Raw genomic sequence first — 26,233 nt, forward strand, 5'->3', positions numbered from 1 at the left:
TTTGCACTGCAGAAGATTAGATTAATAGATATAAATTGATAATGATATTGATATGGATTTATATAGGTTTGGTTCAAATTCTCTCAATGACTCCAGTCAAATCTAACTTGAATTGTCAAGTTAAATAAATTCAGATGGAATCACATTTTTGGTTTGGTTAAGTTGTATTACATTGTGCAAAAGACCACCAAACTGTTTATTTGATCTGAAGACATCTACTTACATTTAGCACATTAATTGGGTCAGCAATTTGTGAAGTTATTCAACATAACTGGTTTCAAATCAAAATTCCATAGCAAAACTGTGAGAATCTTTACTGTCCTAGGAAGTTTTTTTATAGGATGTTATAGGACTTGAACGATAATAGTTCCTTTCATGATTTTATCAATCCTTTCTATTAGTAAATTATGTAAATGATTATTAGAGAACCTAAAGAGACAGGTAGTTATCTTGATCAAAGATCGATCAGAATTGCGATCAAAGTGATCAACTCTGTTGGCTTTTCATCTAATACAGCACAACTCTTCTTAGGGAGATGTAAATTGGCTTGATGGTATCCATATGGCCCAGACTTTAATGTGTTGTAGAAACTTGAGAGAAACTTATCTCAGGCAAACCCAACTCATAATTTGGATGAATAATGTGAGTGTCATGAAACCAAATCTGTTCACTCTTCAGAAAACATTATGAGAACATTAATTGGAAACAGACTTTATGCTATCAATTGAACTAGTTTTGATATAAGTATCTTTATGGGTTTCTGATCCTCTATTGAAAAGTGTTTCCCACTTCCCACCTCCCACCTATTAACGTCTTTGCACCAGCAGGTGTGACCTGAGAGAATGAACTGTTTCCTGTTGTGTTTTATTTTATTTGGGTTAAACCCCCCCCCTCCCAAAAAATGTTTACAAGGTCATCTTTGTAATCTTATTAACTTTCAGCAATGCCCTTAGTAACATCCGAGCATACCATTAAGTGCTGTGTAGTTGCACAGGTGGGCAATTGAGACCATATACCATGAGAGTAATGCAAACATAAAACTGGTGCATAATGAGGAAGTCGGTTTATTAAACGGAGTACATTAGATTGGAGCTGATTGGTTTTCAGGAGTGGATGTCTCCAGGTAAAATTGGAGTTAACCTATAAACCTTAAAAGGCTTGAAGAAGATAACAGGGTTTATTTGTAATTTGAAGTTGATGCCCTTAACTTCTCTTTGATTCTGTGGTTCCTGTGATAATCAACTGTATGTAAATGTTATTTATCTAACAAGCAAGCAGAACATATGAACAAAGCAAAGAGGAAGAACATATTCTTTGAAGAACATATAAGGTACCAATACCACTCTATAAAGCCTTAGTAAGACTACACCTAGAGTACTGCATCCAGTTTTGGTCACCACACTAGAAAAAAGATGTTGAGACTCTAGAAAAAGTGCAGAGAAGAGCAACCAGGATGATTAGAGGACTGGAGGCTGAAACTTATGAAGAACAGTTGCAGGAACTGGGCATGGCTAGTCTAGTGAAGAGAAGGACCAGGGGAGACAGGATAGCAGTCTTCCGATATTTGAGGGGCTTCCACAGAGAGGAAGGGACCAAGCTATTTTCTAAAGCACCCAAAGGCCAGACAAGGAATAATGGATGGACACTGAACAAGGAGAGATTTAACCTGGAAATAAGGAGAAACTTTCTGACAGAGAACAATCAACCAACAGAACAGCTTGCCCTCAGAAGTTGTGGGAATGCCATCACTTGAGACTTTCAAGAAGAGATTGGACTCTGTCAGAAATGGTACCATCTGTCAGAAATAGTGCCATTTGTCAGAAATGGTGTAGGGTCTCCTGCTTGGGCAGGGGGTTGGACTAGATGACCTACAAGGTCCCTTCCAACTCTGATTATCTGTTATCTGTTCTGCATTGGAGGTGCATTTTTTTATTTCTAAATGTGACACTCTGAGAGCCAGAGTAGAAAGGGCAGAGAAATAAAGTAATGCATAAGTTTTATCAGGGAATCACAAGGGAATCAGAATTTCAAGGGATTCATATAAGTTGTATCTTATGAGAGAATTCTAACATAGTTACAACTGGTAAAAAGGAGCTGGCTTTTTTTTTATCTTCAGTGATTTTTATGTATATATTTGTTGTGTTCAAGATATAAATCTGACAAAGATAATTCCATATATATTTCAAAATTAATGTAATGTAACCATTTCTTTCTTCTTCTAAAGTTCATGTCCCTCATTTCAAATCACTGTACTTGGTTTGGAGTTACAAGGAGGCTAAAACTATAGAAATCAGAAAATGAAAGCACTTTCATACAATTGTATTTCCTTGTGAGGAAATGTTCAATTTTTGATTCTCAAGGAACCAAATCTTCATTCAGACACCAGCTTTGGCTACCAAATTTAAAATTTGGCTCCATCTCTGATTTATTGACCGTTTCTATCTAGCTCATCTCCAGCATCTCCTGCTGTTTGCTTCAAGAGTCTTGGACACATTTGAGGTTTTCTCCCCACCTTTTCTTTCTCCTACTGTGGCATGCAATTTTATCACTCTGCTTTGGTGAAATATTGCAACGGTGTTGGAGTTCTTTCACTGGGGTAAAATAATTGAGTGTTAAAATGAGTGGGAGGGAGGGAGAGAGAAAGAGAGATGATGGAATCTGATGTGCGATATTAGTTGGATAACAATTGAGCAGGAGATAATTATGATGGTTACCAATTCACTGCTCAAATATTTGAAAAGTGTTAATGAAGGCATGTGAGGGGACAGTTTGTAGCTGTGTAAAAGAAGTGTCAAAGGTACTGTCCTAGAATTAGATAACACAACCACTTGGGTTCTATTTAAAGGTTTGATTTGTTTAAATCAGGAGGAGATGAAGAGGTTTCATGTCCCCAGAAAATAGATGGCTTCTTTTTAATTAGAACCTCAACAACATAATAATTAGGAAAACAAAAAAACTGGGTGTGTGTAAGGAAAGGTACATGGTAATCCTATTGTTGCTTACCAATCACATTGAAGACAGCCACAGTGTGATCATCCAGCGGTAGTAAAACCACAGTTCCCAGCATCTTCACCATGGATCATACTGGATGAGAATTCTGGGTATTATTTGTAAGCATCTAAATAGCCATAGATCACCCACCTTTTGAATTAGACTGAATTGGGGGAATTTTGATGCTCCAGATGCTACCAAACATAGCATCTGAGCAGCTTTACACATTCTAAGCCTTTTGGATCGTTAGGAATGGACCGAGACTTATCCCACTATATATCCTGGGGTTTTCTATTTCTTCACAATGGAGAAAAAGTTGATAGAGAAAAAAAATGAGGAACATATCCAATATATATTCCTCCGCCAATTTTCCCCATGGTAACAACCCTATGAGGTGTGTTGGGCTAAGAAAGAGTGACTGGCCCAACATCACTCAGCCAACTTTCATAGCTAAGGTGGAACTAGAATTTAGTATCTCCTGTTTTCCAGACTGGTGCCTTAATCTCTAGACCATATAGATCAGGGCTGTCAAACTCGTGGCCCATGGGCTGGATGCGTCATGCACTAGGCACCATACATGACGATGCCATGATGCCACGAATTTGACACCCCTGATTAGACCATAATATTGTTGCCTTAACATTAGAAGTGAGAAATTGTTTCTTAAACCCCGCAAAAAGTTGTTTGTGCCTAATTAAAAGTGAAACAGTGAGTACTTAACTCACTAGGATTCTCTCCTGTATATAACAATCCAGATGCACTTACTTATACTAAGACAGTAGCTTGCTTTCTTATTTGACTTGTGGGAAGCCCTGTGAACTGAGTGAACTTAAAATGTTAAAGCACTAATCTAAAGGATGAAAGCTTCAGTGTAGTAAAGCTATTTTAAAAGAAAGAAAAAGAATCTAGGTCTTAGCTTTTCAATATAATAAATTTCAAAAATGAATATGACTATAGATTGATTGTTTTAAAAAATACTGCTTGTTCCATTGTTTCTGTATCCAAGGCAGATGGTCATCTTTCAGCCAAAGTGACTGCATACATTTCATTCAAAATTTTAGTCTCGGCTTCAGAAGCTGGGTGGTCTCTAGCATTGTTTGAAAGCTTACAAAGAGGAGAATAATCTGAGAGACTATCTCACATTTTCCATGCAACCCACCCAGAAAAGAGAACCCAGCATTAGAGATGTTCTCCATATCCATAACAAGAAATGGGAAATGTTTTCAGACGGTTGCTACTCATTTAGGATAAAGAGTTAATCTGGGGGCTTAGCCTTTGCACATTAATTATTTTGATGGTTGAATAACCGAAGTTCTAAACCTTGTAGAGAACTTGCATAAACAGGGCAGAATTTCTGTTGTGAAAGTTACCTATCTAGTACCAGAAATATAATGAGTACAATAATGAGAACATGAAGACATCAGGACTGTTCTGATAGGTTTAGATACTTGCTCTTGTGTATTTGTAGTTTGGCAGGGAGATAAACACTTGCACAGAATCTATGGGAACTGCCAGTTCAGCTGACACAAAGAGCTCATCAAGAAGAATTGTATCTTCTTGCCTTGAAATCCAGAATCTTGTTGTCTCTGCAGCAGGAAGCACCTTTTTGAGTTGAAGACTGTCTGTTTCACAAAAGATTCTTCCTCACTATACAGTGCATTAGTAAAGTTTGTTCCCAGCTATCCATATTATGCTCTCTTTTTGTTGTTGATTAATCATTCAACTCCTTCTGAGTCTTCATGACCCAAAGAACATCATTTTGCCTTCATTTTGCAAGTTGGTAATTGCTTTTCCTGAATTTTGCAAGCCAGCCTTCCTTCCTTCCTTCCTTCCTTCCTTCCTTCCTTCCTTCCTTCCTTCCTTCCTTCCTTCCTTCCTTCCTTCCTTCCTTCCTTCCTTCCCTCCCTCCCTCCTTCCTTCCTTCCTTCCTTTCCCCGGTCTCCCTTCTTTCCTTCCCCAGCTCAGTAATCAAGACTGTGACTTTCTTGTGTCCTCATTGACTGTCTCTGTGCACTTTTTCTTCTGTTGACCTTCCTTTCAATAGCTTTTGATTTTCTGCAAGCATCAGAATCTTCTCCAATGACGCTTGCCCTTGCATTGTATGTCTAATATCTGTAAGCTGTAGCTTCATTATTTATGCCTACAGTGAACAGTTTGGTTTTGCTTCAACTAGTCTTGAATTATTTGTTTTCCTTCTGGTCCAAAGGGTTCTCTACAATTTTCTCCAGTGCCTCAAATCAAAGACATGACTTTTTCTTTGTTCAGGCTTTCTGATGGTCCAGCTTTACATTAAAGCTGGGAACTCCATGGCCTTGACAATACAGACCTTTGATATCAGTGTGATATATTTGCATTTCAATTGTTTCATAGTTTTTTCTCCCAAGGTGCAACCCTTTCATTTCAGGGCTATGGACACCATCCCTGCGAATTTTTGAGCCAAGGAAAATAAATCATGTTACTCTTCAAATTTCTTTCATCACAATATCTTTGTATTTTCTTTTTTTAATAGGTAGAGCCCCCTTACCCAATTATTATTGTTATTGCTATTATTATTTTATAAATCTTAAAGGTTAAATTGAGCTCACCAACAGAAATATGCCTGACCACATTGGAGTCCATAGGTGCCAGGCTGTTTACGCTCTAAAACACAGTGGGCTAATTTTTGCTTTTTTAAAAAAAATCTATGGAGAAACCACTAAAATTGAAGAAGGCTAAGAATCTGGAGGGCACAAATGGAATTATCGGCATTCATGGAGCATTCGAAGCAAGATTGGGCATCTGTGTCTCTGTTATAAGCAGCATACCCAAGCAACTTTAAAAAAGAAGAAGAAGAAGCAATTCACCATGTTAAATGGGCAGATCGCTCTTTGAAAGGAACATTGTGCATGTCAGACCAGTATCTGATCTTCTTGTATGGCTTTTGTCCCAGCTGCCGCACATGGTTCAGATAAAAGTTAGAACTTGCCAGCCTTTGTCTTGTAATACGATGGTTTACAAAGATTGCAGATTTGAAAATTCAAGGAAGCTGCTCTAGCAATGGACACTGAGTATCAGGGATGAGGACTGCCAGGTTTCTGATACATTTAAAGATTTCTGCAGATTTAACAAATGTGATGGCATGATTAGCACATTGGAGAGGGTGGGGGGAATCACTGTGATAGGAGTTTATAAAAGCCAGCTGATGACATTGAAGTTTTAAGGGAATAGCATTTGATAGACTCTTAAAGCTGTTATTCAATCTTTGCAGATCCATTAAAAATCTCTGCTGCTTTTGCAAACCTGGTATTCATCTTAGAAGGGTCTTTTCTACTGTTCATTGTCATTTTCTTTTTGTCTCTCTGTTTTGAGAAAGGATGTTGAAAATAATAAAAGACTGATTCTGAGAGTCTATTTACTTAGTGGATGGGGAAGAAGTACATCAGGAAAAAAAGGTTGGTTCTCTTCTTCTTCTTCTTCTTCTTCTTCTTCTTCTTCTTCTTCTTCTTCTTCTTCTTCTTCTTCTTCTTCTTCTTCTTCTTCTTCTTCTTCTTCTTCTTCTTCTTCTTCTTCTTCTTCTTCTTCTTCTTCTTCTTCTTCTTCTTGGAAGGAAACTTATCAATGCTGGCAGGGCAAGCTATTGTATATAAACAGGGAGCAAACCCCATTCCTTTCTAGCACTGATGATGTTACCTAGTTGGGTAATGAAACATCCACAAGAAAACAACACAGCTCAGAGAGCACCAAGGTCTTTTCCTCCTCCTCCTCCTCCTCCTCCTCCTCCTCCTCCTCCTCCTCCTCCTCCTCCTCCTCCACCTCCACCTCCACCTCCACCTCCACCTCCACCTCCTTCTCCTTCTCTCTCCCTCTCTCCTGCTCTCCCTCTGCCCCCCTCTCTTAGAATGTCTGTGTGTGTGTGTGTGTGTGTTCAAAAATGATGCAAATATTGATAGATTTGTAACAACAATCACATATTGCCTTTAGGACCTATCAAACTTAACTTAAGATCATTTCCTGACCTTTTTTTTATCACTCATAAGGAATTCCCAAAGTAAGAGCACTTTTGTGATATAGTTTTCAAGGGTTAAAATATTTTGTGGTTTTGCCTTCTTAGATATTGAAATATATGGATTTGCAGAGTGGGGGGGAGAAAGTGGAAAGAAAATCTTATATTCTCCTTGCAATTTGTTAGTATTTCTACTCACTCTGAAAACTACATGCACCCTGTTTGAGATTTGCCATTTGCTATTTGTCCACAACAAGATGTGGCACCCCTGAAGTGGGGTGTACTCTAATTTCTAAAATGAAGAAATATGCACCTCAGAGAGCAGACCAAACCCTTCACCACTTTAATAGTGATGTTTAATTAGTTGACTTTGCCAACTTCCCAGTTAGCCCTAGCTCAATATTCATTTCTGTTTCTTCTTAGATTTTTTTTTGGGGGGGGAAACCCACCCTATTTTAAAGTCAGCTAACAACGTACAGTGTTCTGTTTTTCTCTCTTTGCTCCATTAACCTTTTTCTTGTAACTGGCAGTAAATGATGTGAAATGTAATCCAGAATTTTTCCACATAATTCCATTTGCCTTTGATGTTATCAGAGTGATGGCTCTGCAAATAAGCACTGAACTGAAAGCAGTTTAAAACAGAACTGATTTTCCAAAATCCAATTCTCATTCTTTTTTTAAAAAGCTGGGGTTCCTCTCCCCCTTTCCCTGTGGCCATCTTCTACATCTGTCACAGTACTGACAATTTTGTTTTGCCCTTTTCTAAACAGATATTTGATGGTGAAATGGTTTCTCTATGACAGTTTTATGATAAAGAGAAATAGGTTTGACAAAGGGGAACTGCATGCCAGCTGGGAAATGGTTGCCTAATTATTCATTCACCTATTAGCATCTGCAGTGTAAAACATAGCTGACAATAGCTGATTGGTAAAAAGGAAGTTTAAAAAAAATGATGACAAAGAAATACTCATTCCTTAATACAAGGTGGGAGTTGTGTTATATACTCAAGGGCATAGAATGTTTTATACGTCTTCCCTGATGTTAAAAAGCATTCACAAAAGTCAGTTCATGAAACAACAGTTTTAAAAAAAGGAATTTCATGTAATGATCACAGATTGTTGGTTAGCCTGTGTTTTTAAAGGACCTAATTTTATTCTCAGTTCCTCAGCTTCTCTGCAGATGGTGCACAATTATTTATTAAATTCCTGTGTGCTTGAGATTTTACAATACATATGTTAACTACAGGTAATCCTCATCTTACAACAACAATTGAGCCCAACATTTCTGTTGCTAAGCGACACAGTTGTTAAGTGAGTTTTTTGCCTCATATTACAACCTTTCTCACTGCAATTGTTAAGTGAATCACTGTAGTTGTTAAGTTAGTAATACGTTTGTTAAAGGAATCTGGCTTCCACAATGACCCCATGACCCTGCGACTGTCATAAATAAGAGCCAGTTGCCAATCTCCTGAATTTTGTTCACATGACCGTGTGAGAATCCATGAGAATCGGCACCCGACGGCCACGACGTCTTCAATCTCGGGAAGATTCAGCGCTTCTTGATGACATCACTGAGGGCAGCTGAGCAGCAAGGGATGTGGAACCATGGTTGGGTGGGGGAAGCCCTGACATAACCGATGATGTCGACAAGGGAGGCGACAGAGGAATCCCTACCAGCAGCCTTTGGACATCTTTCAGCCAGAACACCTGTGGGGCGGGAAAATTGAAAACGGGAAAACTGTTGGATTGGGGAAAAGGAATTAGCTGGGAATCGGAGATAGGAGAGAGAGCGGTGTAGGATGCAGGGTTTATGGAAGGTTAGATATAATAGGGTGATTGGGAAACAAGCATAAGGCGGAGTTACAGGCATTTAGGTGAGTATGGGGATAAATTACCCTGGAAGGCAGATGCTTCCAGTGCTAACCTGGATCGGAATAAACCGTTCTTACTAAGTACTGTGTACGTAGAGGAATAAAGATACTTCAAACCTTCCAGTTTGCTGACTCCTATTTCCTATCTACGGTTTCCAGAACTTCAGCTGAGACCATGGAGCTGCTGCAATGGTCATAAGTGAGGAAAAATGGCTATAAATCACTTTTGTCAGTACTGTTGTAACTTCTAACGGTCAATGAACGAACCACTGTAAATCAAGGACTACATGTACAACCATGTGGACAAAAAAAGACATTCATTAGAAATACAAACAGTATTGGGAAGTTTGACGTGCAAATAGATCTACTACAGAAAATCAGAAAAAAACATAAAACATTTTTTAATGAAGAGAGGTAATACAACAGACCTCCAGCTAAACTGCCACATAAAACTGATATGAAACAGATCTTGATTGAGTGGCAAGCAATCCTACATTTCATGCCCAGGTCTTGCATTAAAACATTATTTATTTTTATCTTGATTGGGTAAATAAACCACAGGCGGTTTAATGGATCGACGCAATAATTATGAGTTATTTGGTCAATTTGTAATTTGCTTTCTGTACTGTTTCAGTGACTCTTTCTTTGCCCGGGGAGTGATTACAAGTTCAAGGGACATATAAAAATGAGGAATAAGCTAAAATACTCTAAATGAACCATGTGTACCTTATTAACATACTACTCTAAGGCACATTTGTAATCAGTATATCAAAAGCAAACCATAGCTTCAAGCTAAGTTTTATTGCCTTATTATCATTTGCTCACTGACCCCATTTGCATAGAATTATAAGGCAAAAATGAAATCATCGTGGCTTATCTAGACCACCTTCCTGTTTTTCATAGTTAATGAACAGATTATATAGGTAGTTCCTGATTTACAACAGTTCCTGTTTTGGAACTACAACAACACTGAAAAAAAGTGACTTAAACCCATTTCTCACAATTGCAACACTTGCTGCATCTCCATGGTCATGTGATCAGAATTCAGATGCTTCGCAAGTTGGCAACTGACTCACATTTATGACGGTTGCAATGTTCCGGAGTCATTTGATCACCTTTTGTGACCTTCTGACAAGCAAAGTCAATGTGTTCCGTTAACCACCCTGTGACTAACTTAAAAGCTGCAGTGATTCACTTAGCAATTGTGGCAAGAAAGGTCATAAAGTTTTGTGGTTCGCCGGCAGCAGGTGCAGACAGCTGAGGTCTTGGAGAGTGAGGGCACAGATGAGGGGCCTGCGTGTGATCCAGGGATGGGGCCAGGAGCATCAGGGAGTAGAATGCTGCCTTTGGAGATTGTGGAGGCTGGCAGCAGTGAGGAAGAGGACCCCGAGGAGCCTGTGCCTAGTGTGCATGCATGCAGGGCTGCTTGAAGGAAAGAGCAGCTGCATCAGCATGGGCGACTCAGGAGTAAGGCTGCAAGATAATGGCCCCTCCCTCAAGAGATAAAAGCCAGCTGAGAAACCGGAGTTCTTTGCAGGAAGCAAAGAAGCTTTTGCATTCAAGCCTTGTGGACGTTTGAAATATCTTGGTTGGTGTTTGGAGACTCTTTGTGTTTGAATTATTTCTTAGTAACTTTATCTAGTGTTCTTGGCAGCCTTGCACCACCTTAGCAAGGCTCGTTCTTATCAGAGATAATTAATTTGAAACAGCCTTTTAACCATGAATGAACGGAATTCATAAATAATCATTAAAAGGTTTTTCTGTTACCTCTATTTCGTGTTTGTTTCTTTGGAACAAGGTTTGGGTCAGAACATAAAGTGGCATAAAACTCACTTAACAACTGTCTCACTTAGCAGCAGAAATGTTTGAGTCAATTGTGGTTGCAAGTTGAGGACTTCCAGTATATAGGAAGCAAAAAGATGAGAGTACTTCAATGCTCAAAGGGCTCTTACCCTAAAGTAAGGAAAATTCTATATTCTACAGGTATCTTTCAGTAGTCCTGTCAATCACAACATAAATATTATCAAAAGAAAAAGAAACATATGTTGTTGTATGTACTTCCAAAAATTGGTTTCACTCTCCTGTTGGTTTAAGCTGCATTCCTTGTAGCTGTCTTTTCCTATTGTGAATGTCTTGTTTTGCAGACCATACTTTTGTCACTGATATTTATTTAACTGACTCGTCAATTAAATTTGCTTTTTTTCTTTCCAAGAAGGCAATTAGCACATTTTTAAGAATATGTAAATAGATACATACATAAACAATATCTTCATGTACTCCCATTAAGCTGCCAGATGTTCTAAGAATGGACACCACCAATCATTTATTTAATAAGCAGGAAAGGAAATTCAAGTTTCACTCGCCGGAAATGGATAGTTTCTGCCACAAAAGCTGACAGTATTATCATTTTTATCCTTGCTGCCTGGGGGGCTACTAATCCATTATTATAGACTGCATGTTCAGTATGCAGAGAAAGTGTGAAGAAATTCAGCTTGTTACAATGGACTTTTGTGGTTTCTTTTCTAATGTCTATATTTTCTATTATTATTATTATTTTTAAATGAGGAGATTGTGGGCAAACCTGATGGAAGGATGCTGGTTTTCCCTCTCTAAGTTTCAGAGCCCAAACTAGAGTTGGGTGCTCTAAGGAATTGCAAATGATCTCATAAAGTGGGTGGCGCCTCTGCCAATTTGCTCAAGAGTAGCCTTCCAAGCCAACATATAAAGACTGGTTCTGATCTCATAGCCAGTAGACCACAGTCATTTTCTGATCCATAACAACATTTTGCAGGTGTTTAAGGGTGTTGTTCAGCATGGCTAGAGTACGGAAACTTTGGGAAACTTTGGGATGTGCAAGTAAAAACAATAACTTAGTGGCAGCCTAACCCTAACCCCACACACAGAGCACTGAATGCATCTCCCATTCTTCATACAGATGAGCTTTGGAATGGGGGAAACCAATGTTTGCATCCTGTTTGTAGGTCTCTATATGAGCATTTCATTTTTAGGCTAAGAATCTAGGGATTTAAGTCGCCCAATTCACCCATTTAAGCCATCCAAATGTCCATGGTTTAAGCTACTCTTAGATGCTTTAAGAGACCTGTTTGTCCATCCAAATCTCTCCTGGCCAGACTGAAAATAAATAGTATTGGCCACCCTGCACTGTATGGTGTTCCATACTAGCAGGCTTGTAGGCCTGCATTCCCATTGGTCCGGAAAAGCCGGGCTGTGATTGGACAATACTAAGCGTTCTGATTGGTTCTTATTCGGCTGCCGCGATTGGGTAAAACCAAGCGCGGCAAGCTCAAAAGCATGTCATAGGCTGCCTAGCCACAGCCAGCTCTATAAAAAGAGCTGCCGCGGCTGGAAGTTTTGTCTCAGTATCTGGTTTCCTAATAAAGAGCTGTTGTCACTACTTCGAGTCTAGTCTCTCCTTGGGACCCACCGCCCAGACATAACACTGGTGACGAAGGTGGGATACTGAGACTACAGAGCTGACTAGCATGTGGCAGAAAGCACATAGACGACCAGCAAGATGGCCAGCAGCGCCGTGCCACCCGCACCATTCGATCCGGCCAGCGAGGACTGGGAGTCCTACATCAATCGTTTCCAAATGTTTTTGGAATCAAACAACCTGAAGGACACCACCGGCAGCAAGAAGCGAGCGGTCTTTCTAACACACTGCGGACCCGCCGTTTAAAAATGGCCAAGGCACTCGCGAAGCCCGCAGACGTCAAGACAATGGATTGGGATACCCTAGCTCCCATCCTCCGGAACCACTACGCACCGGCGGTGCCGACCCTCATCCGTTGGCATGACTTTTACCAGAGGGATCAGCGCGAGGGCAAGAGCATCGGAGAGTTCGTAGCCGACCTGAGGAACCTAGGAGGCTTGTGCGGATTCGCCAATCTAGACGAAGCCATGCGTGACCGAGTCGTCCTCGGCCTGAAAGACCCAACTCTCCAAAGCAGGCTGATGGCTAAAGGGGACATCTCCCTCGCCGACGCCGTAGCCGAAGCCACCGCAGCCGAGGCCACACATAAGTCAGCAGCGCGAATGCGGCATTCAAACGGAACCGACCGCCAACCCACCAGCGAGATGGCAACCGCAGCAGAAAAACACACAGCATCCACCCACCACGGCGACATCGAATCCCCTTCTGACAGTGAAGAGGAAGAAATTCACAGACTTCAGTCGGAACGCGAGCGACGAGACTGGCGCGGTCGTAAGTCGAGTTACCAATGTGCCGGCTGCGGAGGGAATCACCTGCGTTCCGAATGCAAGTTCCTGGATGCTGTTTGCCGTTTTTGCAAAAAATGAGGGCATATTGCCAAAGTATGCCACAACAAACAAAATTCCAGCCCCCGACGACGGGGAAACAGCCCAAGAAGAAGTGATGGCACCCCCACCATGAACCGGGACCGCCAAAATGACAGCCGATGGAACTGGGACAGCCGACCCAGGAAGTTCATCGAGGTACCCAGAAGAGAAGAAATGCACCAAACAGTCACCATCGGCCACACTTCATCAATAGACGCACGAAAGATACGTGTAGAGGTCACCATCGAGAATCAACCTTGCACCATGGAGGTAGACTCCGGTTCCTTCCTCTCTATGGTCTCCTAGAGGACCATAAAACGACTAATTCCCAGCATCTGCCGCCAAGAGCTAAGCAACCAGAAGCTAATATTGAGAGACTATCAAGGTAATCGCATCCCGGTCGCTGGCACTGGACATTTTAAAGTTTCCTTCAAAAACCACACCACCATCCTACCACTCACAATCGTTGATAAAGACCGACCCAGCCTACTCGGGTTGCAGTGGTTCGCACCATTGGGGATCGAGATGGCAGGCATCAACCACACAGAAGACGAAGACTGGGAAGCAACGCTCATCCAGGACTTCCAAGAAGTCTTCAGTGAACATTTAGGCAAGTACAAGGGGTCCCCTATCTCCTTTAATCTCAGCCCTGACATCGCTCCCATCCGTCTCAAACCGTGCCGAGTGCCTTTTGCACTCAAGCCTAAAATAGACGAACAATTAGACAAATAATAGCGCAAGTCTAGTTGGCAGGTACGAAGACGCGCCTGCTTGCGTGATTATGTTACCCCGCCCCTTGGACGGAACCAAGAGGGGAGGGGTGTTCCATACTAGCAGGCTTGTAGGCCTGCATTCCCATTGGTCCGGAAAAGCCGGGCCATGATTGGACAATACTAAGCGTTCTGATTGGTTCTTATTCAGCTGCCGCGATTGGGTAAAACCAAGCGCGGCAAGCTCAAAAGCATGTCATAGGCTGCCTAGCCGCAGCCAGCTCTATAAAAAGAGCTGCCGTGGCTGGAAGTTTTGTCTCAGTATCTGGTTTCCTAATAAAGAGCTGTTGTCACTACTTCGAGTCTCGTCTCTCCTTGGGACCCACTGCCCAGACATAACATATGGTATCCATCCAGAACTAAGTAGGCCATGCTTTGGTTGTGTGTTGTTATGAATGTATTGCACTTCCAGTCTAATGGAAATCACTAATAGAAACATTGGCTTGGTAATAAGGACAGCAACAATATTCATATTTCCTTGATATTCGAAATATCTTTCTTTAGGTGAAGAGGGACAAAGACTGCCAGAGGCAATTATCTGATTGACTTAAACATAGATGGAATCTAAAACTGAAGCATCTTTGAAGACTAACAGTTGATCATTAAAGATAAAATGCAGGATAGTTTTGTGTGTGTGTGTGCTCCCTGTTTTTAGGGAACTGTTTACCCATGCTAAACTATAGGTGTAAATAAATATATTCTGAAGGCATTAGTTCTCTTTTAATTTTTCCCCTTCCTTTCATCTCCCTTCCTTCCTGGGGCTGCCTGAAGCAAAGTAGCTCATCATACAGTGCAGGAGAGCCAAATGTGGAAGTTAAACTGCAGAATTAATTGTGAATTTAGAAGGTTTCAGAACTGAACTGAAGAGATTTGGGTAGGGTCATGCTATTAGTGGCTATTATTAGTGGTCTGGTTTCTACTTCTGGAATCCTTACCAGCATGCCTTGACCTCATTCTCCAGGGAGTAGAGTGGAAGCAGGCAATTGCACTCCTTTCCAAGTGTAGGTGGTTTACTGGGTGCAAAAGAAACATAGTTCTCATACACCCTGAGCCATAGAATGATAAAAGTGCTGAGTAGGATAGTCACCTTTGCCACTGAGCATGCAGTTTCTGGAGGGACATCCATGGAACAGTGAAGAAGAAAGTGGATATTTACCTAGACTAGAGGTCGGCAACCTATGGCTCTGGAGCTGCATGTGACTCTTTCATCCCTCTGCTGTGACTCTCTGTTGCCAATCAGTTGATAGGGCTTTCGGTTAGGGCAGGTAAAGGGGAAAGGACACCGTGCTAGGAGGAGACTGTGGTGGGGGAACCAGACTTCCGGTCGGCGGAGGAAAAAGGACGCCATGCTAGGATGAGACTATATGGTGGGGGAACCAGATTTCTGGTTGGCTCCAGAATGAACAGGGGGGTTCTGGTTAGGATGGTTGTGGTTCTTTGAGTGTTTAAGGTTGCTGCCCCTGACTTAGACATTCAGGTAAGTCAAATCAACTGACAGTTAAGGAGGTGAGTAATCCCCAAACTAGATCCCCAAATTTCATATATATTAAATATGTTAGGCCAGATAAGCCAGTGGCCTTATCCAGATGGGTTCTTCTTGTGTTACTGCATTTTAAATATTACCTTTGAATGGATATAGTTTCAAGAGCATCATCCCCAATATTAAATCCAGCTTTGGTCAGATTGCATAAAATTCCCACTTCCCATTTTTTGGATGATATTTTCTTTATTCTTTCTTTTTCTTTTCCCAGCTATCATCAAAACTGCTCTTTCAAACATGGACCGGGAAGCCAAAGAGGAATATACCGTGGTCATCCAAGCAAAGGATATGGGTGGACACATGGGTGGACTTTCTGGAACCACCACAGTGACTATTACCCTGACTGATGTCAATGACAATGCTCCAAAGTTTGCACAAAGTAAGTGACATTTCTGATGCATCCATAATAATCAGACGTCAGGCCAAGAAAGAGAATAATTGGATATACATATCATTGGAAGGAACTAAGTGCCTTGTATGGTTTTATCTTGGCACACTGTGTAAATCTAATCACTGTGGTTTGTAAAGAGGGGTGTCTTCTTTAAGGTGGTATGTGAAACCCAGCCATTGTATTTACATCATACTGTAAATAACCACAGTGCATGATTTGTGAAGTTTGCTAATTGCATAAAATAGAACAGTTGAATAGTGGAGTGCTGTAGGTGTTAGACTAGGGATGAAAGAAACTATGATGGTGTGTGGGAATGGCCTTGGGGGAACAGGAAGAAGATCCACAGCCAGGACAATAGCAATAACACTTAGACTTATGTGCTACTTCATAGGCCTTTACAGCCCTTTTTAAGCAGTTTACAGAGGAAGCATATCAATCCCAACAATTTGGGTCCTCATTTTACTGACCTCAGAAGGATGGAAGGCTTAGACAACCTTTGAGCCGATGAGACTCAAACTGCCAAATTGCTGACAGTCAACAGAATTTGCCTGTAGTACTGCATTTTAACCACTAAGCCACCATATTTCAATGGTCTGATAACAGATACTTCAGACTGCAGGTAGAAGAAAAACACAGGGAGCATTTCAGAAGAGAATGTCCCTAGTTTTCCAGAGACTAAAAAGAGAGGAGGGGACCTTCAGTTTTGCAAGATTCTGTTAAATGTAACCTTACAATAAACATAGTGCTGCTAGTCCTGGTTGAGCATCTTTCCAGACTACCTCGAAGGGCTAATAGAGCCCCATATACCCTTTGAGCATGGAGGTTAGCTGTGTAATCTCAGACTAATCACTCCTTCTCAGCCCAAAGAAGTGTCAAGTTACTGAACACACAAGCTGCAGAACAAAAACTAACAAACCCACTGATCACATCATGGTTTAATACGCTTTTATTGTGAGATTTAGGCATGTTCTAGGCCAAGCAATTAGAACTCGCAACCGAGCAGGTTAATATGACTATTTGGAATATGACTATCTGGGGAAACAGAAAAGAGAAATAAAATGGTTGCATCATTCAGTGTATCAGCAACCCAGAGATGTTAGACTCTTTTGTCTTCTCATTGCCTTTCTTTCATTTCTCCTCCCAGTCTACGGGCAAATAAACTGGGTGAAAGATTTGTCCAGTTGCTAAGCAGAAGAAAGTTACGCCTGTAAAAAGCCTAATAGAAACTTTTTCTTCCATGTCAAAAGCTCTAAAAGGTCTTGTTTTCCTGCTTGGAGGAAGTCAGTATTCTCTGCCTGGCACTCATCACACATCCAATCTCATTGTTCTTCAAACAGTTTGTCTTTTGACCTTCTTGTACTTAGTCTCTCCTTAAAATGCTTATTATAAACACAGGGACTTGTTTTATATCATGTTGCCAACAATCTCTGGATGGCCACAGGTTTAGGGATCCCTGCAGCTATTTAAATTTAAATTTGACCTGTGTAAAGGAGAAGGGTGGATGAGTATTGATTTGAAGTCAGGTCACCCTATTCCAACAAGTCATCCTATTGAGATGCCTACTTCTAACAGGCACTTTTGGTGTCTGACATACAGAGAATAAATATTGATATGTAAGGTTTATATATAACAGCATTGGGACTGAGTAATGTCACACAGCTTTAGGGTCATGGCTTGAATTAACGAGAAGTTCAAAAATGTGAGCCCTAGAAATCCATAAGGAAAAAAAAATACAAACCTGTTTATAATATTGATATCCATACAGTCCTTTTCCCCTTTCTCTGCATTTGTCTTTTTCTTTATCTATTTCTTAGTCTTCTGTTATCTCCAATGCTTTCAAAGCCCTGTTAGATTAGTGTTACGCTAGAATCAATGAGTGACATATCTAAAAAGATACATAGTGTTGTTGTTAAAAGCAAGAAATCGACCAATGCATAATTGAAGATAAAAACTGGAAAAACAATACTAGCTCTAGTTAATTGCTGATCTTAAATTCAAAATCCATATTTGGTGCTATGCTTTGCTGATCTATTATATGGTGCTTTTTGAGAGTTATAATAAGGGTTGGTTTTATTTAGACATAGGTATATTCTGATATAACTTTCTTATAAGCATCCATCACTGTTAGCTGTTTTTCTCTTTCATTTATTATAACCAGTCTATGAAAGGGAAGCAGAACAATTGAGAAAAAAAAAAAGACAGATTTTCTGTTTGCCCAACACATTTAATCAGGTTAGTGAATGATGGAGCAAGTATGGTCACACATATTAAACTAGTTAGTGCTAACCTTAATTTTCATCTGTATCTTAGTAGACTTGCAGTTTTATTTGGTTAGTTTATAGTCAGTGTATTATGTGTAACCAAAATATTGACCAGTTCAGAAAATAAGTAAAGTGCTTTATGCAAACACAATTGGCCACCTCCTAAATCTTAGTCATTCCCTCAGCATTTTTTCCTGTATAGTAGCTGCTCATTGTGTTACAATTATAAATTGGTTGCTGTTTTATATTGCAATATTTATTTATTTAAAAGGTTTGTCTGACTCCTTATCTAAAAGAACTCTGGTTAGCTTATAAAAACAATCATTCATAGCTAAAATCAGAAAGTTGAATGTTGAATCACAATATTATTTCAATATCTCTCAGCTGTTGAATCATTTCTAGATGAACAAGAAAAAAAAAGAATCAATAATAGGAATTAGAGCCAATCTACAAACCTAAGAATTCATCTACTTGAACAGGCAGTTAATATTCATTTCTTCCCTTAAAAGTGAAAAAAAAAAAAGATTTCATTATAAACCACTACACATAAATGATGGGTTATATGTTAGCTAAAGCTAGAGAAATTATAAAATACTCCTTATTCCATAGTTACGCTGGATAGGCCATTCCTGTACATAATACTGGTTGATAGTGAGCATTTAATCTATCATATTATATTGCCCCTCAAACCTTTTTTAAAAAAGACTGAACCACATTAAGAGTCACACTCAGATTGTGATAAATTACAATCTGTTTCCCACAGGAAATGTTTTGGTGCCATCAATTAACTGCTATGGCTGTAATCCGTTTGCTGCTCATTGTTTTAATCTAATTGGATATTTTATGGAATAAAAATTAACTCCGCACACATTGGCTTCAAATCTTTGGGCAGTCTGAAACAGCTCTAGTTTTGTGTTTGATTTTACAGGAAATTGAATCTAGCTATATTAGCTATCAGGAAAGATTAGTAGCAGCAGCAACTCTATATATTTGCCAGAAGAACTTTTTATGATTTTCATGAAAATAAGAGTAATATAGTAATTATTGTCTTGGTCTAGGGCGAGATTCAGATTGGAATCCTTACTCAGTCATGGAATACATTTGAATCAGTCATGGAATACATTTGAATCAGAAATTGACAGGTAGCCTAATTAGTACTTAGTGATATCTACTTATATTGCCTTGAAGTCCTGGAGGAAAAATATAATAGATATATAGGTACACAGACAATGTTACATGTATTTTCTGGGAAAATAAAAATAAACAAGCATAAAAGCAGAATGTTCATAGCTACAGTAGAACCACACTGAACAGGAAGGCAATCAATATTCATAAGACGTAACACTTGGCATATTCACAATAAATTTTAATGAACTCAGACAGTATTGAGAGAGTTATGTATCTTTATTGTTTCTGAGCAAAATATACATGTGTATTTATGGCTATTTCACATAAATACAGCCCTCCTGAGCCTTTGAAATATGAACAGTGAACTTTCACAACTACAGCGTTCTCTTGAAAATAATTTTAGGGGCACTTATATCAAACTAGCTGGATAGTTTTCATCATGCTTCACGATGAAACTTTGTGATCAAGCTATGCAGGAGAAATTTGGTTCACAATCAGTTGGCTCAGTGGTGGTCGGTGATTGAAACACATAAGGAAATATTGCTCCCACTGCCTTGAGTCCAGAAACAGTTCCATAGATGGAAGGCATAGACATTTAGGTGAAGTACCGACATTTAGTACTGTAAGGAGCCCCAGGCCACTCCCAAATGAAGGAGTGGAACGTCTGCCAGTTTGAACTAAGGTAACGGAATGTGAGGCAACTGGCAGTTGGAACGGAGTTCTTTTCGGATGGCAAGGGGAGTAGAACTCCTTAGCATCAGAGCGTGTTAATTACTGTATAAGAAATACTAATGATCTGATGGTCATTTCAAAAAATCCTTTCTTAACGAGCACCAAGAAGCCAAGAGGAGCATACGTGCCAAATTTCAAGTTTATAGGCTTTATGGTTCTTGAGATTTAGTGATTTAGTGGGGGTATGACACACCCACTAGCAGTTAAAAGGAAGAAGCAGCTGCAAGCTCACATCACTCTGAGAAGCACAGAGCTGAAGACAGAAGCCTGAAGATGATGAATGAGACTTCATCGAAACGTTGCCTAGATACTTCCAATCTTACGCTGGAGAAAACCCGAATAACCAAAGATCCACATACAAATACCCACGAGAACCTCAGAAAACAAATATTGCACCTCTACGGGAGGAAACCCACCATCTGACCAGGACTTATGAAAAACTTGAAGTCCAAAGAGCTTCCATTTTATGTGACCTCGCATTCCTATGCAACTGCCGAGATCAAAATTTAATTCCCACAAGCTTCCAATTGAAATTCCACACCAACACAGCAGCCACCAAACGCATCCTAAAAAGAACAGAATTGGCCCTAATTAGAAATGAACTTCACACAAAAAGATTTCTCCTAGACCAAATCAACAAAGATCTCCTCACACTTCACCTCAGACTCAGCAACAAGATTCACCCCTTACTTTGGGACAAATCCAAACAACTCGCTGTCTGGAGAGCCAAACACAGACCACCCTCAAGACAGACACACACACCAACAAACTCAGAAAACTACAACAACGCCAGAAACCAACTCCTCCCCTCACAGCCACACATGAAACAAACAGTGCACAACATCTCAGACAAGATCCTCACCGAAGCCGAAACCAAGGTCCTTTCAAAAGTATTCAACTTTGCTGTCGCTCCCAAACACATCCCCACAGAAACCATCATATGCGGAGTTGAAACCAGCCTGACCAAAACCAACCCTGATGATGCTAATAGAATCAGACTCGAAATCACCAACATCCTCTGCACTAGCAAACCACCCAAAAGCAACTTATCCAAAGAAGAACAAACTGCACTACGTAACCTGAAAGAAGACACCAGCATAATAATCCTACCAGCAGACAAGGGCAACGCGACAGTGGTTATGAACACATCTGACTACCAAACCAAGTTAACCAACCTACTCCTAGACCCCACATACAAACCCCAAAGACAGACCCCACCACCTACCTAGAAAAAACCACCAGATCCAAAATAAAAGCCTCCCCCATCAGTGAAGAAATCCAGCAAAGAATCATACCCAGAGAGAAATCATCCAGATGCCCTAAGCTTTATGGTCTCCCCAAGATACACAAAGAAGGAACTCCACTTAGACCAATAGTCAGCTCCATAGGCTCACCTCTACAAAACCTAGCCAAATTTCTCGCCAAACAGCTACAGCCCTATGCAGAATCCATCAACTCACATGTAAGAAACTCATTCCAGTTCATCGAGATCATAAAGAAACAAAACTTACAACCCAGTGACCTACTAGTGAGCTTCGATGTCATATCCCTCTTCACCCAAGTGCTAATAAAAGAAGCCTTGACAGCCATCCAAAACAAATACAACCCCCAGCACATCCTAGATCTGACCAACTACTGTCTATCCAATACATACTTCACCTACAATGGACAAAAATACAAACAAATAGAAGGAGCACCCATGGGATCACCCCTCTCACCTGTCATCGCCAACCTCTACATGGAACACTTTGAAGCACAAGCTCTAGAAAAACATGATCACAAACCCAAACTCTGGCTCAGATACGTAGATGACACCTTCATAATCTGGCCACATGGGAAAGAAAAACTGAACAACTTCCTCACACACCTCAACAGCCTACACCCCAAAATACAATTCACCATGGAAACAGAAGCTAACAATCAACTTCCTTCCTAGATGTCTTGGTATACAAAAAACCCAATGGCTCCCTAGGACACACCATCTACCAGAAGAAAACACATACTAACCGCTATCTACACGCACTCTCACACCACCACCCAGCACAGATCAATTCCGTAGCTGAGACACTCATCTCCAGAACAAAATGCTTAGCTGATGAACAACACCTAAAAACCGAACTAAATCCTCTCACCAACGTACTAACAGCCAATGGATTCCAAAGAAAGAAGATTACCCATCTAATCCAAAAGAAACCCCAACCAAAATCCAAGACAGAGAACAAGAGAACGGCAAAGCCCTCCTCCCATATATAAAAGGCACTACAGACAAAATCAGCAAGATCCTCCAAAAACACAACATTAAAACAGCATTCTGCACAAACAGAAAAATATCCACCATCCTAAGAAACCCTAAAGACAAAATCGAATTAGAAAACCAAGGAGTATACGAAATCCCTTGCACCGCCTGCCCCACCACATACATTGGACAAACTAACAGAAGAATAAGTGCACGCGTTGAAGAACATAAGAACTCAATCAAAAAGAAGAACCGACCTCTTCCCTGGTCCAACACCTCAAAGCCACAGGACATGAGATTGACTTTAAAAATACCAGAACTATCGCCAAAACCGAACACTTCAACAACAGAATAATCAGAGAAGCCATAGAGATAGAGAAAACGCCCACACAGCATGAATAAACGAGATGACACCTCCCGCTTACCAGCCATTTCGAAACCCGCCCTCTTGAACAGACAGTACCTAACATGATGAATGACACCAGACCCACACCCACGAGGGCCACACAAGATGCCACCACCACACTTCCACGTAAAAAGCAGACTCATACCCACACAGAAGATGAGACACAACCACAGACCAGAAGCCGCACTGCGGCTGCATCACTACCCACTTCAAACCCCTCTGAGCCATACATGAAGCGAACTGACCCCACCATGAAGATGCAGCATGACCACGAACTCGAAGCCAAACAGCAAGATCACAGCTCACCAGCTCAAATCCCCAGTAACTAAGACCAACCTGAGCACAACCAAGCCCCCACCTGAACAGAACACACCTCCAGCCAATCAGAACATGGCCAACCCCCAACCAATCAGAACACAGCCAAACCCCAACCAATGAGAACACACCCCCACCCAATCAGAACACAGCCAAGCCCCCACCCAATCAAGTCACACCCCCACTAGCAGTTAAAAGGAAGAAGCAGCTGCAAGCTCACATCACTCTGAGAAGCACAGAGCTGAAGACAGAAGCCTGAAGATGATGAATGAGACTTCATCGAAACGTTGCCTAGATACTTCCAATCTTACGCGGGAGAAAACCCGAATAACCAAAGATCCACATACAAATACCCGAAAACCTCAGAAAATATATATATATATATATATATATATATATATATATATATATATATATATATATATATATATATATATATATATTATAACATACATACATACATACATACATACATATATATATATATATATATATATATATATATATATATATATATATATATATATATATATGTTTTCTTAAGTTTTCGTGGGTACTTACATGTATGGTATTCAGCTTTGTTCGGTATTTTCCCACGTCATTATATAATAATATAATATAATATAATATAATATAATATAATATAATATAATATAATATTATATATATATATATATATATATATATATATATATATATATATATATATATATATATATATATATATATATATTACATAAGCCATATTTCATCTTTATGTTCTGTATTAAGCAATGTAAATAGCTATCTCTTTTCAAATTATTTTTCCTCATATTAATTCTCTTTCAGAATCTGTGATTTTTGTTCAAGATAATAAACAATGAATGCTTCAGTGATTTTAAAAATTACATCATTTAAAACAGCAACACAAAAGTCTACGACCTCTCCCAAAAGAATAAATAAATACTATGGGTGCATAAATGAACTAAAATCTGTTTTGAATTTGGATCTGATTTAAGAAGTCAAGTCAATTCAGATTTTCCATTTGAATTGCCAAGTAGAATCTGTTTGACATAGGAATTTGATTTAGTAATGATATGTACTCCCATTTTAAAAAGACCAAAATATTTATGAGCTATTTGAAGGCACCTTAATTTAATTTGAAATGTTCTTTTTCTCATTTTGTTTCAAAACCACTCTCAACTCAAAGTTTTGCATGGTCTTAATTTTCACAAGGTTTTGCCATTATTATTGTTAATATTTCTTTTAACTTTGAGCTCCCGTATATATAAATTGACTATTGCAATAAGGAATTTAAAAACCAATACAGGTAATCCTTGACTTACGACCACAATTGAGCCCAACATTTCTATTGCTAAATGAGACATTTATGTCAAATGAATTTTGTCCCATTTTATAGTTTTTTTACCATAGTTAGTTAAGTGAATCACAACAGTTGTTAAGTTAGTGACATATAGTTGTTAAGTAAATTTGGCTTCCCCATCGGAAGTTTACAAAAGTTGATCACATGAACTCAGGACACCGCAACATCATAAATATGAATCAGTTGTCAAGCATCTGCATTTTGAGCATGTGACAATGGAGATGCTGGACAGTTTTGAGTGTGAAAAAGGGTTATAACTTTCAGTGCCATGGTAACTTGGAATGGTCATTAAATGAAATGTCGCAAGTCGAAGACTACCCGTACAGCATTTTGAAGCAAGTTGATACAGAATCAGACTTAACTTAATGTAATGAATAATATTTTGTGCAGTTACCTAATAAAGTGGAGTCTCAAGCCATAGCCAACCATTTTGGGAACCCTATAAAGTCCTAGGTGTGAATGACTTTGTGCAAAACTCACAATTTTGGGATTGGCTTCCAGCTTGGGCTGATCTGTCTATGAACTGGATCTGTGGATCCAGTTTTCTGAAAGCAAATCTTCTCAAACAGATGTACCAGATGTTCCATTCCTGAAACAGTGAATTTTCCACATAGAAAAAAAAAAATATTCCATATGTAAAGGTCTACTGATATATTATCTCTGGCCTGTACATCAAATCAAGAGGAACATTTCTCATATACCTGTCAGTGGTGAAAACATGGCCAATAAATTATTTTTTTGGGAAGTCTTGATCAGTACAGGTGGTTCTAGAGAGATTATGTAGTGTCTTACAGGGCAGGTGGAATTCTAACAGAATAAGAGAGTTGAAAGGGACCTTGGAGATCTTCTAGTCCAACCCCCTGCTCAAGCAGGAGCCCCTATACCATTCCAGAAAAGTAGCTGTCCAGACCTTTTTGTTTAAAGCTTACAGTGCAGTGGTGGATTCATTTTTTTTTTTTTTTTACTACCGGTTATGTGGACATGGCTTGGTGGGCATGGCAGGGGGAGGATACTGAAAAATCTCCAGTCAGAGGTGATATTTGCCAGTTTTCTGAACTACTCAAAAATTCCTCTACCGGTTCTCCAGAACTGGTCTGTCATGCCCCTGTTAGAATCTGACTCTGAGGGAGAGGATGAACAGCTGACAGGGAGTGGGAGTGTGGCTCCAGAGGTTGTGGAGGAAACTGGGGAAGGGCACAGGCTGGCTGGGCATTCAGAGGAAGACCTAGACCCATCCCCTCTTCATCCTAGGGCATGCAGGGAGTAGCGGATAAGGGAGAAACGTGAATGGTGTGGTCTATGGGGGAGGAAAGGGCCTTGATCCCCTTCATGGGCTGCAGCTGTGAGGACTGTTTAAAAGGACAAACGACGCATGGGCCAGTGCTGCATGCGAAGCGTGAAAATATTTCTAGTTTGTCAGTTCTTATCTGAGTTCTGGCATCCTTCCCAATGTGTGTATTTCTATATCTGTGGACGTCTTCAAGTCATCCTGCCTTGTCTCATTAGTTGTTCAGTTTGTTTTTTCTTTTATAATTTATATGTATTTTGAGTTTGAAGAAGTTCTCCCTTTTTGCAACTGTTTGTGGGGGAATTTTTTCTCCAGTCAATGATAATTGGAGCTTTGAAGCCAAGTTGAAGGAATTAAAGGGACTTCACCTGCTTTTGTGACTTTGTTGCTTTTGTATCCCACCCTGGGTCATCACATGGTCAGAACCTGCTGAATACCACCTCTGCTACAGTGATAGAGCACCCACAACTTCTGAAGGCAAGCAGTTCCACTGGTTAATTGTTTTCACTGTCAGAACATTTCTCCTCAGTTCTAGGTTGCTTCTCTCCTTGATTATATTCCATCCATTCTTTCATGTATTGCCTTTTGACGCTTTGGAATATAGGTTGACCCCCTCTTCTTTGTGGCAGCCCCTCAAATA

General features: G+C 40.0%; 1 protein-coding gene across 3 annotated transcripts in view; it reads left to right on the top strand.

Moving 5' to 3' along the window:
* The window catches only part of CDH8 (cadherin 8), a 207,302-nt gene that overhangs the window by 106,029 nt on the left and 75,040 nt on the right, over positions 1-26,233 (top strand). For all 3 annotated transcript variants that reach the window (XM_087971614.1, XM_087971613.1, XM_087971615.1), the window contains exon 5: positions 15,685-15,852. In XM_087971614.1, the coding sequence (XP_087827740.1) occupies positions 15,685-15,852 (168 nt within the window). The remainder of the gene's footprint in view (positions 1-15,684; positions 15,853-26,233) is intronic.

This window comes from Notechis scutatus, chromosome 9 (genome assembly GCF_049901735.1).
Source record: "Notechis scutatus isolate UNSWTSFEM ecotype Mainland chromosome 9, rNotScu1.2, whole genome shotgun sequence".
Classification (NCBI taxonomy): domain Eukaryota; kingdom Metazoa; phylum Chordata; class Lepidosauria; order Squamata; family Elapidae; genus Notechis; species Notechis scutatus.